The 13761-nt window shown below is 34.7% G+C and overlaps 3 protein-coding genes across 5 annotated transcripts; 1 reads left to right on the top strand and 2 right to left on the bottom strand.

Moving 5' to 3' along the window:
• LOC106446718 (superoxide dismutase [Cu-Zn] 2, chloroplastic) lies at nt 1-1577 on the bottom strand. Its single transcript, XM_013888493.3, has 8 exons — nt 1235-1577; nt 1075-1136; nt 950-989; nt 773-868; nt 655-686; nt 509-584; nt 352-405; nt 1-220 (listed from the first exon to the last, which is right to left on the bottom strand). The coding sequence occupies exons 1-8, from the start codon at nt 1470-1472 to the stop codon at nt 195-197; spliced, it is 624 nt and encodes a 207-aa protein (XP_013743947.1). The 5' UTR covers nt 1473-1577; the 3' UTR covers nt 1-194.
• A 4784-nt stretch (nt 1578-6361) lies between these two features.
• Nucleotides 6362-9890, top strand: LOC106448642 (cation/H(+) antiporter 8-like). 2 transcript variants are annotated; one of them, XM_013890499.3, is made up of 4 exons: nt 6365-7342; nt 7439-8434; nt 8536-9201; nt 9301-9890. In XM_013890499.3, the coding sequence occupies exons 1-4, from the start codon at nt 6842-6844 to the stop codon at nt 9775-9777; spliced, it is 2640 nt and encodes an 879-aa protein (XP_013745953.2). In that variant the 5' UTR covers nt 6365-6841; the 3' UTR covers nt 9778-9890. The 2 variants fall into 2 exon arrangements, with proteins under 2 accessions (XP_048633758.1, XP_013745953.2); XM_048777801.1 differs by having other exon boundaries at nt 6362-8434.
• Nucleotides 9891-10788: 898 nt separating this feature from the next.
• On the bottom strand, nt 10789-12830 carry LOC106449953 (transcription factor FER-LIKE IRON DEFICIENCY-INDUCED TRANSCRIPTION FACTOR). Of its 2 annotated transcripts, XM_013891610.3 has the most exons (4): nt 12046-12823; nt 11653-11844; nt 11325-11501; nt 10789-11220 (listed from the first exon to the last, which is right to left on the bottom strand). In XM_013891610.3, exons 1-4 carry the CDS (start codon nt 12517-12519, stop codon nt 11119-11121), a joined length of 945 nt encoding a protein of 314 aa, XP_013747064.1. In that variant the 5' UTR covers nt 12520-12823; the 3' UTR covers nt 10789-11118. The 2 variants fall into 2 exon arrangements, with proteins under 2 accessions (XP_013747064.1, XP_048633757.1); XM_048777800.1 differs by having other exon boundaries at nt 10789-11501; nt 12046-12830.
• Nucleotides 12831-13761: the final 931 nt, after the last annotated feature.

The raw sequence follows: 13761 nt of genomic DNA, 5'->3' as shown, positions 1-13761 counted from the left end.
TAGCAAAACAAACGATCGAATGCAGATGTAAACCAAAAGTAACAAACACGTTTACAAAGGCACAACTCCAGAAAGAGAGTTTGATGCTAGGAACATAAACATCAAAAGCTTATTCAGCCAACTTTATTTGACATCTGATTCAACAGACAAGACGACCAACACAGTAGACACCAAAGTACTTACTTAGCCCAGACTTAGAGCGGCGTCAAACCAACCACACCTGCGTTAGAACCAACGTAGCTCGTGAGGTTACAAAAACATAGAATCAAAACTTGCATCTTTAACAATTAATATAAAAGCGAGCTTTTTTTTTTCAGATGTAAATCGTAGGGATCGAAAGATAAACCATACCGCATGCCAATCTCCCGCCTGCGTTTCCAGTGGTCAGGCTAAGCTCATGCCCACCTACATTTTGCCAAAATCAAAAGAAGTAATCAGACCACATCTTTGCTTAAGAAACTTCTATAAGCTTTTGGAAAGTGTCATCCTTTGCACTAATAGTTTATACCCTTTCCGAGGTCATCCTTAAGCTCGTGAACCACAAAGGCTCTTCCAACAACAGAGTTAGGACCAGTCAGAGGAATCTGCACACATGAATTCACATTTAAAACAAAAGCTTCTTATAAGAGAACATAAACGCGAATAAAACATAACCTGATTGTCCACAAGTGTTGTTTCTGCCACGCCTGTTGTTACAATTAAAAAAAAAAAAAACAGTACTTAGAGAGAATGGTACAAATTATTTGAAACAATGGAGAGTAAAGTAATATACCATCGGCGTTGGCAATAATGTTTCCCAGGTCACCCGCATGACGGATCTCGTCTTCAGGAGCTCCGTGTGTCATGTTGTTAGGGTTGAAATGTGGCCCTACGATAAATTAAAGACATGTGTTTTTTTTTAAATACAAAATAATGATATATATATGTGTAATGCAGCAAAATTATTCACCTGTTGAGATGCATCCATTTGTTGTATCACCAAACTCATGCTGTAAGAGAAAAAAATGCAAAACAGAATCACACAAGAGACAACAATACATAAAGACCAAAACAAGAAGTAAGAGATCAACTCACGAGGTGAAAGCCATGAGGCCCTGGTGTGAGACCGGTGATACGAACACTCACTTTTGTCGGACCTGCTTAGTATCACATTATTAACAAACCAAATCATTCATTTCATTTCAACTTGAAAGAAACTATAATTAGATTGAAAATTGAGAAGGAAGGGACCAACCTGAGTCATCTTGTGTCAAAGTAACAACTCCTTCGACGTCGGAGTTACCCTTGAGCACAGCGACAGCTTTCTTCGCGGCGGAAACGACTGTCAGCGATTTCTTCGAGGCGGAGAAGGAAACGGACTGGGGACGGTGGAGGTTGAGAGAGACGCCGACGAAAGGGGAACGGAGAGTGGAGGGAGGGGAAACGAGGAGGCGCGGAGGCGATGAGAAGGAGAGGAAGGTGTGAGAAGCCATTGGATGTTTGGAAGAAGCGATTGGGCAAATTAGGGATGAGGTTTTTATTTATTTATTTATTTGTTGTGTGTGTGTGTGTGTACCAAACATATTTACAAGTGTATCATACACTTGTAAATATGTTTGACCGCAGCCCGCGGGCCTGGCCCGTACAAGACCCATGCGGGGCGGATTTGGGTAAAGGTAATCGAAGCCCATTTAAAAGCGGGTCTCGCGGGTAAGTGTCATGCGGGTTTGGGCTTTTGCGGTCTAGGCTCAGCGGGTCTTGCGGGGTCGACATAACCCGCGACCACTTCCTCATTTGCTGTCTTTACACCTGAAAAAAAAGAGTCAAGAGACGAAAATGGCGATCAGGGTTCTCTACAGCACGACTCCACCAACGAGCACCAGAGGAGCAGCACCACCAACCGATTCTTCTTCTCCTCGACTAAGACCACCATCAGAGCTTCTCTCCATCTTCTTTCCACCACCACTGGAGCTTCTCTCCTTCCTCGAGCTTCCACTGGAACTCTCCATCTCCTCGTCCGAAGCAAGTTGCACCGTGCAACAACAACAACAACAACATCTTCTCAAGCTCACCCCAATGAAACATCATGTTTTGCATACCCGCGGGCCAGCCCGCAATGTCCTATGTAGTAAGCGGGGCGGGTTTGGGCAGAGGTTTAAGTACCGCGGGTCACGGCGGGCTTACCCGCAAAGAACCGCCGGAGAGAGAGACTGCAGCGGGGCGGGCCAATGCGGGGCGGGTGGTACCAAATGCCATCTCTAAGTGTATGACAAAATGTACACATTTTTTAACGGTGATAGAAAACTGTTATGTTGGCGTGGTAATTCTTTCGCATTCTATTTCTACTACAACAAAAACTATATAAGTTAACAATATTATAAATATAATATTTATTTATAAAGTTATTAATTTAAATATATTTATTAAATTAATACTTTGAAAAAGATTATTTAATTTCATAATATTTTATATATATATATATACATTAATTAAAGTTTACATATTTGAATATTTTAGAAATATGTATTGTTTAATTAATTTATAATATAAAGACTATGACACTAGTGTAGATTATAGAATACAAACATGTTTCTATAGACATAATTCGATGAAATTATTCCAAAATATTAAAATTTAAAACAAATATAAATTTAATTTTTTAAGAAAAAATAAATAATACAAAGTTTTTATATTTATATAAATTTTATATAATTTAAGTATAATAATAACTGTTTATTAATTAATGGTGATATATATTTATTTAAGCGTATAATAATTTTTTTATCATCTTATTATTATTATTGAATTATGTTATATTTTATACTGGTTCGGCATGAAAATATAAAATTTTATTAATATATTAAATATTATTATAATTGCATAATATGTTCAACTACAATGGAGAACACAATCCTGATTCCAAAATAAAATTTCAAAATATTAAAATATAAATGTATAAACTAGAACATGATTTTTTAATTTTTAATTTTTAATTATATTTAAATTTATGGAAAAAAATATTAAAGAGTTAAACATATACAAATAGTGTTATTAACTTTCAAAACTTATCATTAGTTCTTTAAAATGTTATTAATGTGGGGGTCTTGTTAATTCTGGGTCGGCTCTATGTAAATGAACATGTTCCTCTATACCAAAAGAAGGTATTATCCGATTGTCAATAAAATTATACTCAGCGGCAGACCCACTAAATGAAAAGGTGTCACCTAAGACCAAATAGGATGTTGGGCAAAATATCTGTAAATTTTGATTTGATCTGTTGTTCGTTTCAATTCGAACAAACAATTCTGGATAACTCTGACTTTACAAAGAAAAGCAAATACAAATATACTATATCCATTAGAAACAAAACAAATCACAAATATTAATATTTTTAGAAATCCATATCCGATCTGTTATATGCATATATATACATATATTTTAAAAATTGTATATACAACTTATATAAATATTATATTTTATATAAGATCTAATATTTTTATTATTAAATTTACTATATTAGTTATTAGAATTTTTAAAAGTAATTAATATTTTACTTTTGTAATAAAATATAAATATTTTATATTAGTTTAGACTATTTTTTGTACGGATTGAATCGGATAACCGGGTAAAAATATAAATATTTTCAGATATACGGGACATTGAATATCCGGGCAGCTACGGATCTAATCAAATCGGATAACATGTTCGGACGAAACGGATCCCATCACGAAAACTTCTAAAAACTTGAATATTCGAACAGTGCTCACTCCTACTTAAGAACACTTAAATCGTTTAATTGAGAGCTTTTGACAACCTCTTTCGAACTTATTTTCTTATGTATTTGTTTTTCATTGGTGTATTTTTCTTTTTAATTTTAATTTAAATTATTTAATAAAATAACCATTATTATTATTTAAATACTTAACTTAAGAATTCAACCAATAAAATTGCTCTAATATGGGAGATGTATTACATCCCTTCACAAAGCCCCTCAAATAATAAAACTCAGCCCATTTAATCGGTTCGACTCAACGCCACTCGGCGCCAATCAGCTCGATACTCATACACGGCTGAGTGGCTTGACTTTACTAGGCACCACGAGCTCAGCTCAATAGCCTTGTACTTTTCTTGGCACCAAGGAAGGGATTTAGACTTGAGAACACACAAAGATAGATGACTAAAAGCTAGAATTTTATACTTTATTCTTCTCGCCGACTTGTACTTTTCTGACCGGCTTAGACGAGCAACGACTATTTTTAAACACAGTGCTCACTGCTTCATATCAGTATCAGCAGGCAACTTCATCCTCAGCCGTGATAACATCACGAAGTGTCTAGGGTTGGAACATTTCAGCCAGATTTGATGAGTATTTTTCACGAGAAATGTGATTTTAAAAAGCTTATGAACGCTGCATTATCTTCTATGTTAAAAAGGTGTTTTCATTTTCCATATAATATAAACATGAATCGCTGCTAGCAGACAGACAATCATGCAATCACTATATTAAAATTTCTGGTAGCTGTCTGTAGTCGACGTCTTGTACGGTACAACTTAATATACTATTGATAGAATGGAGTAACAACTTAAAAACCTCTAAAACATATGGCTATATATTTCTATATATGTCCAAATCGCGTTTTTAAAACGGCATAACCTGTTTAATTCATACTAACTGTCCATGTGTTTACCTAGGTGAAGTTTTTTGAACTCTCAAAAGGAACCCAACTTTTTCACAAATTTGTATCAAACTCAAATTACATTGTATAATTTTACTAAATTTATAATGTAATATTATGTATTAATATGATTATATATTAATCATTTATTTTCTTGTAATTTTCCTAATATTGATTTTGATGAATAATAATTATGTGAAATCTACACTTTTATTTTTGTTGACGTGATTTGATGAATCATGTTATAAATGGATTACATTCCTTTTTGTGTTCTTACGAACTTTTTATGTTTTTAGATTATATTATGTATTGTTCACTAACATATATTGTCTGCCACTCTGCCTATAACGGTTGGCTTATATATTTACAAATCTAAATCAGTCGAGAGTAAACAGCTCAGCCCCACAGGATAAAAATGTTTGTATTTTTTTGTAAACGCAAAATATTATCATGGCATATTTTTAAAAATTATTAAATTTATTTTAGTATTAAAATACTTAAAAAGGTATATAAGCAATAAAAATAAATTTGATTTATATTTGTTTGTTAATGTGATTTTTCGTGGTATTTTATTTTTAATTCTTATTATTTAGTTGCAAGAACATGTATTTGATATTTAAGTTGAAAATTTTAATATTCATTTGTTTTTATTTTATAAATATTTTTTTATTGGGAATGAAATTATTTCAAAAAAAACATTTTCAAAATATCTGCTTCCAAACGAGAATATATTCAAAATATTAATTTTTATTTACAACAATAACTTATATTTATAAAAAAAACTAAAATTAATTATATTTACTTTTATTTTTTCAAATGTTTCACAGAATTATAAGACTATTATGTAAAGAAAAATGTGATTCTATTTTTTTCTTAATAAACTATTGTTCTTATCTTATACATTACATATTGTTTTGTTGATGGTATGTTCGAGGGTTTATTCAGTTATTGTACATATATCAACAGTTTTATTTACTTTAATTAATATAATATGTAAAGTTGGATTATGTTTGACATTCTTGTGCTTTGATTTATTTTGAGATTTTGTAGGTTTTGGTAGTTCTAAGAATTTGGTTTAATAACATCACTTTATATTAACAATTATATATTTGTTTATTTGATTAGATAATTATTTATAAATTAATATAATAAAAATTGATTAAAGATAACATCATATTTTAAAATAAAAAACAATAATAGTGTTATCCTAAAATAATGTTTTTAAATCAATGAAATTTCAAAATTAAGAAATTGAAATATTCATAAAATATTATAAATTTAAATTTTTATTTACATTTTTTATCTTTAAACTAATAGTAAAATATTAATAAGTATCTATAAAAAAATTACTAGTTAAGTTATGTAAAATCTAGTTCGTGTGCGACTCCTATATAGGCCCAGTTTTGAGGATAAGCGACAGGGCCAACTTTCATTTCAAAGTTGTTCAAAAAATAAAATAAAAATTTCTAATTTTCTTTAGAAATTATCCTATTTTTTTTTAAAATACATTACAGAACAGGACACGATTATTTAAATGATTATAATTATTTTAAGAAAAAAACGTTTTAAAAACTATTTGGACCAATATTGGATCCTAGGTTTGTTCCTACGAGACTGACCTGCTTCTATGTATTTACAATTTTTTTTTTGTATATATAGCGATATCCTATCACTTTTCGTTTAAAAGTCGGTGTGTTATCGTTGACCGTGTTTTAGTCAACTGAACCTAATTCATTTTACTTCATAAACTTTATTACAGAGATGTAATTCATCTCCAATGATGTTAAATTGTATTCAAATCAAAGTCTTTGGTTTACATCTGAGTGCTTCACATGAAAGAATTTAAGGAAAAATTGAAAACTATGTACTATTTTTTTACGTGTTTTGTGGAGTACCAAACCAGTACCCAAAGCACGTCCAAAAAATAGTACATAGTTGATGTACCGAGAATATATAACCGTTATAAATAATGCATTGCAAGTCAACAGCCAGACACATGAATCGCTAAAAGAAACTAGAAAGACAGTACAACTGAATGACAGTCGTCAATCTCTTATGGTTTAACTTGATATACTATTTATAGAGTGGAGAAATAGCTCAGAAAAACGTCGAAAACTATATATATCTATAAATGTCCAAAATGTGTTTCCAAAACAGCAGGACCTATTAACAGAATATACATCTGTATGTCCTCCTTGTGTACATATGGTTTGTCTTTTCAATTTCTAAAGGAATCCAACATTTCTTCATCGTATTCCCCAATTTTTTTCCTTGTAACATATCTCTCAAAAGATTTTAAATTCATGGAAGTAATGGGAAATACGACGGGTCCAATTCTCGGGGAGCCGGAGGCGGATTTTAGGGGAGAGACATTTGCGCCGCCGCCAGGACAGGCAGGCACGGGTGATACTTTGGGGGGTGATGTAAATTGGATATATGATATGGCTTGGTATGGTGAAGCTGTAAGAAAAAGTGATGGATTTATATGCGAGGAGCATCCTGCCAAATTGTCTTCTGATGGTGTTTGGGAGAAAATCATTTATAAAGGTGAGGGTCTTCGCATTTGGCAATATCGTCTTCCGAATCTAGAGATTGTCATATTGTTTGTGTTCTTCCTTTGGCAATTCTTCAACATCTTGTTCAGGAAAATGGGTCTTAAGATTCCCAAGTTCACCTCTATGATGATTGTGAGTTCTACTTCTCCTCATTATTTTGTAAAATTTAATAATTATCTGCTCTTGAAAACATTCCTGACAATACAATTTATTCTGTTTGTGTTGAAGGCGGGGTTACTCTTGAACGTTATACTTACTGTTTCGGGCGATAAGTCGATTATTCAAGAGTTATTGTTCCCTAAAAATAAAATAGATGTTCCGGGATGCCTTGGATTATTTGGGTTCATGATATTTTGGTTCCTCAAGGGTGTTAAAATGAACTTCAAGAGAATCCTCAAGGCTGAATCAAAGGCAAGAGTAACTGGAGTGGCAGCGGTTACTTTCCCTATAATGGTTGGTCTCGTGATTTACATGTCAGTTGAGAAACGAACGCTCCTAGCCAAACCGTATGGTCCATTGTTGCTAATGGAGAGCCTCACGTCTTTTTCGGGAATCGCAAGGCTCTTGAGAGACCTTGACATGAACCACTCAGCTCTTGGTCGGGTGGCTTTATCCGCAGCCTTAATCTCAGATATGATCGGACTCTTCTACATGGTGATGCTGGTCCCTATTACTAATCCAACGTTTGTTAGCTTTGGTTTACTTATAGAAATTGGTTTCTATCTCGCCATTTGTTTCGCTGTTGTGAGGCCCATCATGTTTAAGATAATAAAAAGAAAACGTGAAGGGAGACCCATCGACGACAAGTACATCTACGGGATTATCATCATGGTTTGTCTAGCGTGTATGTATTGGTACGATCTTGACCAGTTTCCTGCACTTGGAGCCTTCTTGCTTGGTCTCGCCATCCCCAATGGACCTCCTATTGGTTCTGAACTGGTTGAACGTCTAGAGAGCTTCAACTTTGGTCTTATATTGCCTCTCTTCATTACATCCAGTATGCTCAGGACTGATATCAGCGCTTGGAAAGATTGTTTAACCGACCACACTAAATTCGCGGTTGCATCTCTCATCGTACTCATCTCCTTGTTGAAGTTCTCTATCTCAATGATCATACCTTACCTCTATAAAATGCCACTGAGAGACTCTGTCGTTCTTTCCCTTATCATGTCCCATAAGGGTATCATCGAACTGAGTTTCTACCTATTCTCTTACTCCGCCAAGGTTGGTCTCTCATCTTTTTAATTTCCATTTCTTGATCAACCTTTTCTTGTAAATGTTCTTCAAAACAAAATATTCATTTTCTTATAATTGGTTTGATACAGGTTTTCACTAGAGATACCTTCTCGATCCTAGTCTTGTCCATCGTCCTCAACTCGTTGATCATACCAATAGCGATCGGATTTATCTACGACCCCTCGAAGCAATTCTTGTGCTACCAAAAGAGAAACTTAGCAATTATGAAAAACTCTGGAGAGCTAAAGACTCTAGTATGCATCCATAGACCAGACCACATATCTTCCATGATCAACCTTCTAGAAGCTTCTTATCAATCCGAGGAGAGCCCTCTTACTTGCTACGTACTTCACCTCGTCGAGTTACAAGGTCAAGACGTTCCCACTTTGATCTCACACAAAGTCCAGAAACTTGGAGTCGGGTCGGGGAAAAAATATTCGGAAAACGTCATCCTCTCTTTCGAACATTTCCACCGTTACGTGTGCAGTTCCATTTCCATTGACACATTCACATGCATCGCGAACGCGAACCACATGCAAGATGATATTTGTTGGCTAGCTCTCGATAAAGCTGTCACGCTTATCATTCTCCCTTTCCACCGTACCTGGTCTCTCGACCGAACATCCATCGTCTCCGATAGTGAAATGATCCGGTTTCTCAATTTTAACGTCTTGAAACAAGCTCCTTGTTCTGTCGGCATCCTTATCGAACGACATCTCGTTAAGAAAAAACAAGAGTTCCAAGAAAACCTCAAGGTAAATACATTTTATCAAATTTTGTATTAAAACTAAATAGTAAATACAATAAAAGAAAAACAAAATTAATCTCATCCATTGTGATTTTTGTATGGGCAGGTTTGTGTTATATTCGTGGGAGGAAAAGACGACAGGGAAGCATTGGCCTTCGCGAAGAGAATGGCTCGTCAAGAGAACGTGACACTTACCGTTCTACGCCTTGTAGCATCTGGAAAGAGCAAAGAAACGACAGGATGGGACCAAATGCTCGACACCGTGGAACTAAGAGAGTGTATGCGAAGCAGTGAACCAAATGATCAACCAGGAACGCCGAAAGAGGAAGTTTCCACAATTTACTTGGAACAAGAGATAATAGATGGAGCAGATACGTCAATGCTTCTACGTTCCATGGCATTTGATTACGACCTTTTCATTGTTGGAAGGACATGCGGTGAGAACCACGAGGCGACAAGAGGGATAGAGAATTGGTGTGAGTTTGAGGAGCTTGGAGTCATTGGTGATTTCCTGGCCTCCCCGGATTTCCCGAGCAAAACATCCGTGTTAGTAGTTCAACAACAACGAACGGTCAGCCAATAACTAGAAAAAGCGCACTACTTTGTTCCATATCTCTCTTTTGTAACATTTACAATAAAGTTTGAAAATACGAAAAATCATATATGAGTACTTATCATTTGGTTTGTTCATTGTTACATGTCGATTATGATATTTTGCATTTTTTTTTAATTCGGTGAGACAGGAGCGGTCGTGGACACATGCACACCCTCTTTGTTTTAGATTGAATGTCCTAGGTAAACAAAATTTTAGATACGTCAGAATTTATGACTTAAACCAAAACAAGAATTGATCTATAAGCATATGAGGTAGCCAAGATGATCAAACCAGCTAGACAAATGTTTGATTGGAACTGAATGAAGGATTAGAAAGGGTTTCACTGCGTAAAAGTACAATGGATCTAAGTTAGAAAACTACTAAAGTAAAATCACTAGAAACGATCCAAAATAACTCTCGCCTCAAAGAGGAGAATTAAACTAATAAAAGTTTAAAGGTTCGACTACTAATTGACCTGAACGACAACGACCATAGTTTGGCCCCTGCAGTTTATTCCCTTTCGACTTTGACCCCAAGACTTTTATTTGTCACACATTTCTCTCCACTTTTGCCCCAAACTTTCTAATTTCACTCCATGGCTACCTGTATATGCAAATTGGGCAAATGCACTCCTAATAGAATCTAAATGCGAGCTTTGACCACCAAAAGAGACCATAATTTATGCCCAAAATCCGATAAAAACGCCATTAATCATAGTTTAGGAAGGAGGGTCAGAGTGTTTCAACATAAGTTAGTGTTGTGAATGCAAACAAAATCTCACGTGGGAAATCTAGACAAATAATGTCTAGTATATAAAAAGATGTTCAACTCTGGTTAATACGAGGCTTTTTGGAAAGGAGTCCAAAACCAAATCCATGCGGACTTTGCCTTCGGACCCAAAGTAAACAATATCGTACTAATCGGACAATGCAGAGTTGGACACAGACTTGAAATCAAGCCAACAGTTAGGTTCATAGAGTCGTCGAACTGCTTTATCTGTGTTAAGAAACCTTTATTCTTTATTAACCAAACAGAGAACATGATATTCACTCAAGATGTGACATCAGTGTTACGAATAGCCAATCTTCAAGAAATCACAAGGCAGTAATGCAGTGAACAAAAAACTTGAGTCTATACACAAAAGTGTAAAAAGTACTTCCATTTTAACTAAACATTTCTTCCCTGAATGAGATCTATAACAAGATGTCATCCCATATAGAATTAAATTTAGATCCCTGGTAGTTATAAAACATACAGAAAGCAAGACAACCAATGGATGCATAACGGAGGTTGAATTAGATTGGAACATCGCATTACACTCTGACAAAATCAAGTGAATGGTTCGAGGAATTCAAAGCCTTGGTTTAGAAGTGATCCAGTGATCCACAGCTTTAGGTTAGGCAAGTTCAAGCTCTGTTCGAAACATGTCCCCTGTAACCAGCAAACAAGCAAACTTGGTAATTAGTAAACGTATGTCTGGGACTTGCAGAAACCAGAAGAAAAAAAGAAGGTAGAAAGAGACAAGGCTGTTTTACATCTAAAGCATATGTTAAAAGGTATCTGTCAGGAGAAGGAGAACTTAGGTTGGAGTTTTGCACTTGGAAGCTTCTAAGAGACTCCAAAGACTTGTAGAGTGATGGTGCAACACCTACTCCTTTATTACACACCAACCTCACATAGAATCCTTTCTCTTCCACTTGAATAACATCCATCTAGCACACAAAATATAAATTTAACATAAAACTGGATCAGCAGAAAAGTCTCTTGGTAAATAATTTTCCTACTTTTGTTCTTGAAATTTATTGCTATGCCACTTTGTAAATAAGCTTTTGATATTTTTTTTAGAAAACTTGGGTTTAATACCTCAATGATATTCTTGGAAGGAGACTTAATACTCTGAAAAGTTTGAGTAGCGTCTGGTGCAGGTTCTTGGTACCCTCCAGTAGAGTTTAAAGAAGCTTCAAGGCCCGCGATATCGGCTTTCAGTTTCTTGGCTTGTGATTGCAATTCTTGAACATACAACACCGCATCTCCCACAATGGATGCTTTATCCATCTTATGCCAAAAACAAAATAAAATAAATACTAATCAGTTTCATAAGTCTAGGTCCGGCTCTGATATTTTTAGGAGTTTGAGGCGATTTAGTAAATATTTCAATTAAACAAAGGCAATGTTTCACTTGATTATGCATAAGACCGGCCATGTTCATAACTCATATTTGTGTTCTGAAAACAGATTCAGTCGATTCCATTTTACCTTAGTAATGTTGGGAACAAGAGATCTCAATGCGTAGAGCTTATCCTTCATACGACTTCTCCTCCTTCTCTCGGAGATCAAAGTCCTCGACCTATCCGTCTTCGTTTTACGGCTTCCATCATTATTCGTTGTGGTGGCCGAAGAATCATCTCCGTCGTTGTAGTCGTCGTCGTCACCGCAGGGTTTGACACTCTCGCCCTCGAAGCTATGGAACGACTCGGTGACATGGGAACCTAAGTCAGGCAGTTCGTTGAACAGGTCAACGACAGGTGTTGGGACAAACTGGTTCTGGTCGATGAAACATGAGTTGTTTTGTAAAGGACGACCACCAAGGTCGAAATCGAGAGGTGGGTTTTCGATGGCTTGATCATCTCCTCTGATGAAATTAATGAACTGATCGAAGTTTGGATCGACCAAGAAGTTGTATACTTCTAGGTCGTTTAGGTTTGAAAGAGCGTTGACTCTTCCGTCCATCGTCTTTTCGTCTGTTTCTTAGATTTTTTGTCAAACCGAAAAGGAAGGGAAAGACTTCGAAGTTTCTGACAACGAACTCGTTTATATATACACTAGCTAGTACAGCCTACAGTGACTTTTTTGTTTCCTTGTGCTTTTTAAATCACTGTACGACAATTATCTTGTATTAACAAGGAAATATACTTTAGCTAGGTTGGTACTTGATAATTGTTTTCTTTTAACAAACTTGTTAGTTTTATTTTAATTAAGTTTGGTTCGTTAGCGTGTTGATAATGTCATGCATGACGATCAAATTATATATAATCTTGCTAAATTGTCTCAAATGATTGGTTTGTCGTGTTGCATGACAGTTATATTTCTGACTATGAAATAGAAGCCAAATTCTGAAACGAAACAAAACAAAACAAGAAGAAAAGAACGTTGTTCAGTCAGTAGGTAGATATTTTTTTTCTCGTAATAAAGAGTGAGTAAGTAGTTCTAAAACTAAAACGAAAGTGGAGAGCAAAAAAAATATAAATTTAAATGAAATTCTCTTTTTTTTTGTTATGGACGTGTCTAAATATTATAAGTCTGTAAGCCAAGCTAGGCTGTATGCACTTGTTATGAAAAGAAGTTTTAAATGTTTGAGATATTCGATAACAAGTTTAAGTTATATATTCATTGACTTTTAAATTAAAACTTAATAGAATAGCCTTTCAATGTCAAAATAAAAAAATTAGAACTTATGATGGTGGACAATAATAGACAAGAGAAAATAATATATATTGAGCTTCTTTTCTTTTTGTCAACATATATTGAGCTTCTAATTGGAGCACAATCTAATTAAAACAGAAAACAAAATATTTAAACATATATAGGCGGTTTAGTTGGTAATCGGGGATCTAACCACATGAAAACAAATATTATACGTGACAAGTAGTAGTGTTTTAATATTTTCATATGGCTGTGGCCTGTGTGAAAGGAATCAGAAAGGAAGTTTATCCATTCGTTGTCATCAGTTACTTAATAAACTTATTGTATTGGTTTACCACATAATTATTATACGACACAGAAATAAAGTATTCGTAAGGATTTTTATATTAAAAGATCACCGTATTAAAGGAGGTGGTGCCAGTGTTAGTGTCTACTGACTTCAGATAAAACAAATTATACATACCATATAGTTTTCATTTTTTGGCTAAAAAAATTACAGATAAATTCTAATAAGACAATAAGTGGCTTGGGTATTTATAAAGATAGATT

Source organism: Brassica napus, chromosome A4 (assembly GCF_020379485.1).
Source record: "Brassica napus cultivar Da-Ae chromosome A4, Da-Ae, whole genome shotgun sequence".
Taxonomy (NCBI): domain Eukaryota; kingdom Viridiplantae; phylum Streptophyta; class Magnoliopsida; order Brassicales; family Brassicaceae; genus Brassica; species Brassica napus.
The sequence above is the reverse complement of the archived record's forward strand: the minus strand, read 5'-3'. Positions and strand labels throughout refer to the sequence as shown.

Bases quoted from the DNA above. Each gene is read 5' to 3' on its own strand.
- LOC106448642 (XM_048777801.1), top strand. From the start codon at position 6,842: ATGTCCTCCTTGTGTACATATGGTTTGTCTTTTCAATTTCTAAAGGAA. The intron at 8,435-8,535 runs GTTGGTCTCTCA...GGTTTGATACAG, and splicing joins TATTCTCTTACTCCGCCAAG to GTTTTCACTAGAGATACCTT. The intron at 9,202-9,300 runs GTAAATACATTT...TTGTATGGGCAG, and splicing joins AGTTCCAAGAAAACCTCAAG to GTTTGTGTTATATTCGTGGG.
- LOC106446718 (XM_013888493.3), bottom strand. From the start codon at position 1,472: ATGGCTTCTCACACCTTCCTCTCCTTCTCATCGCCTCCGCGCCTCCTC. The intron at 1,137-1,234 runs GTTGGTCCCTTC...GATACTAAGCAG, and splicing joins TTTGACACAAGATGACTCAG to GTCCGACAAAAGTGAGTGTT. The intron at 221-351 runs GTATGGTTTATC...GTTCTAACGCAG, and splicing joins AGGCGGGAGATTGGCATGCG to GTGTGGTTGGTTTGACGCCG.
- LOC106449953 (XM_048777800.1), bottom strand. From the start codon at position 12,519: ATGGACGGAAGAGTCAACGCTCTTTCAAACCTAAACGACCTAGAAGTA. The intron at 11,845-12,045 runs GTAAAATGGAAT...TTTTGGCATAAG, and splicing joins TTGTTCCCAACATTACTAAG to ATGGATAAAGCATCCATTGT. The intron at 11,502-11,652 runs GTATTAAACCCA...TTTGTGTGCTAG, and splicing joins CTTCCAAGAATATCATTGAG to ATGGATGTTATTCAAGTGGA.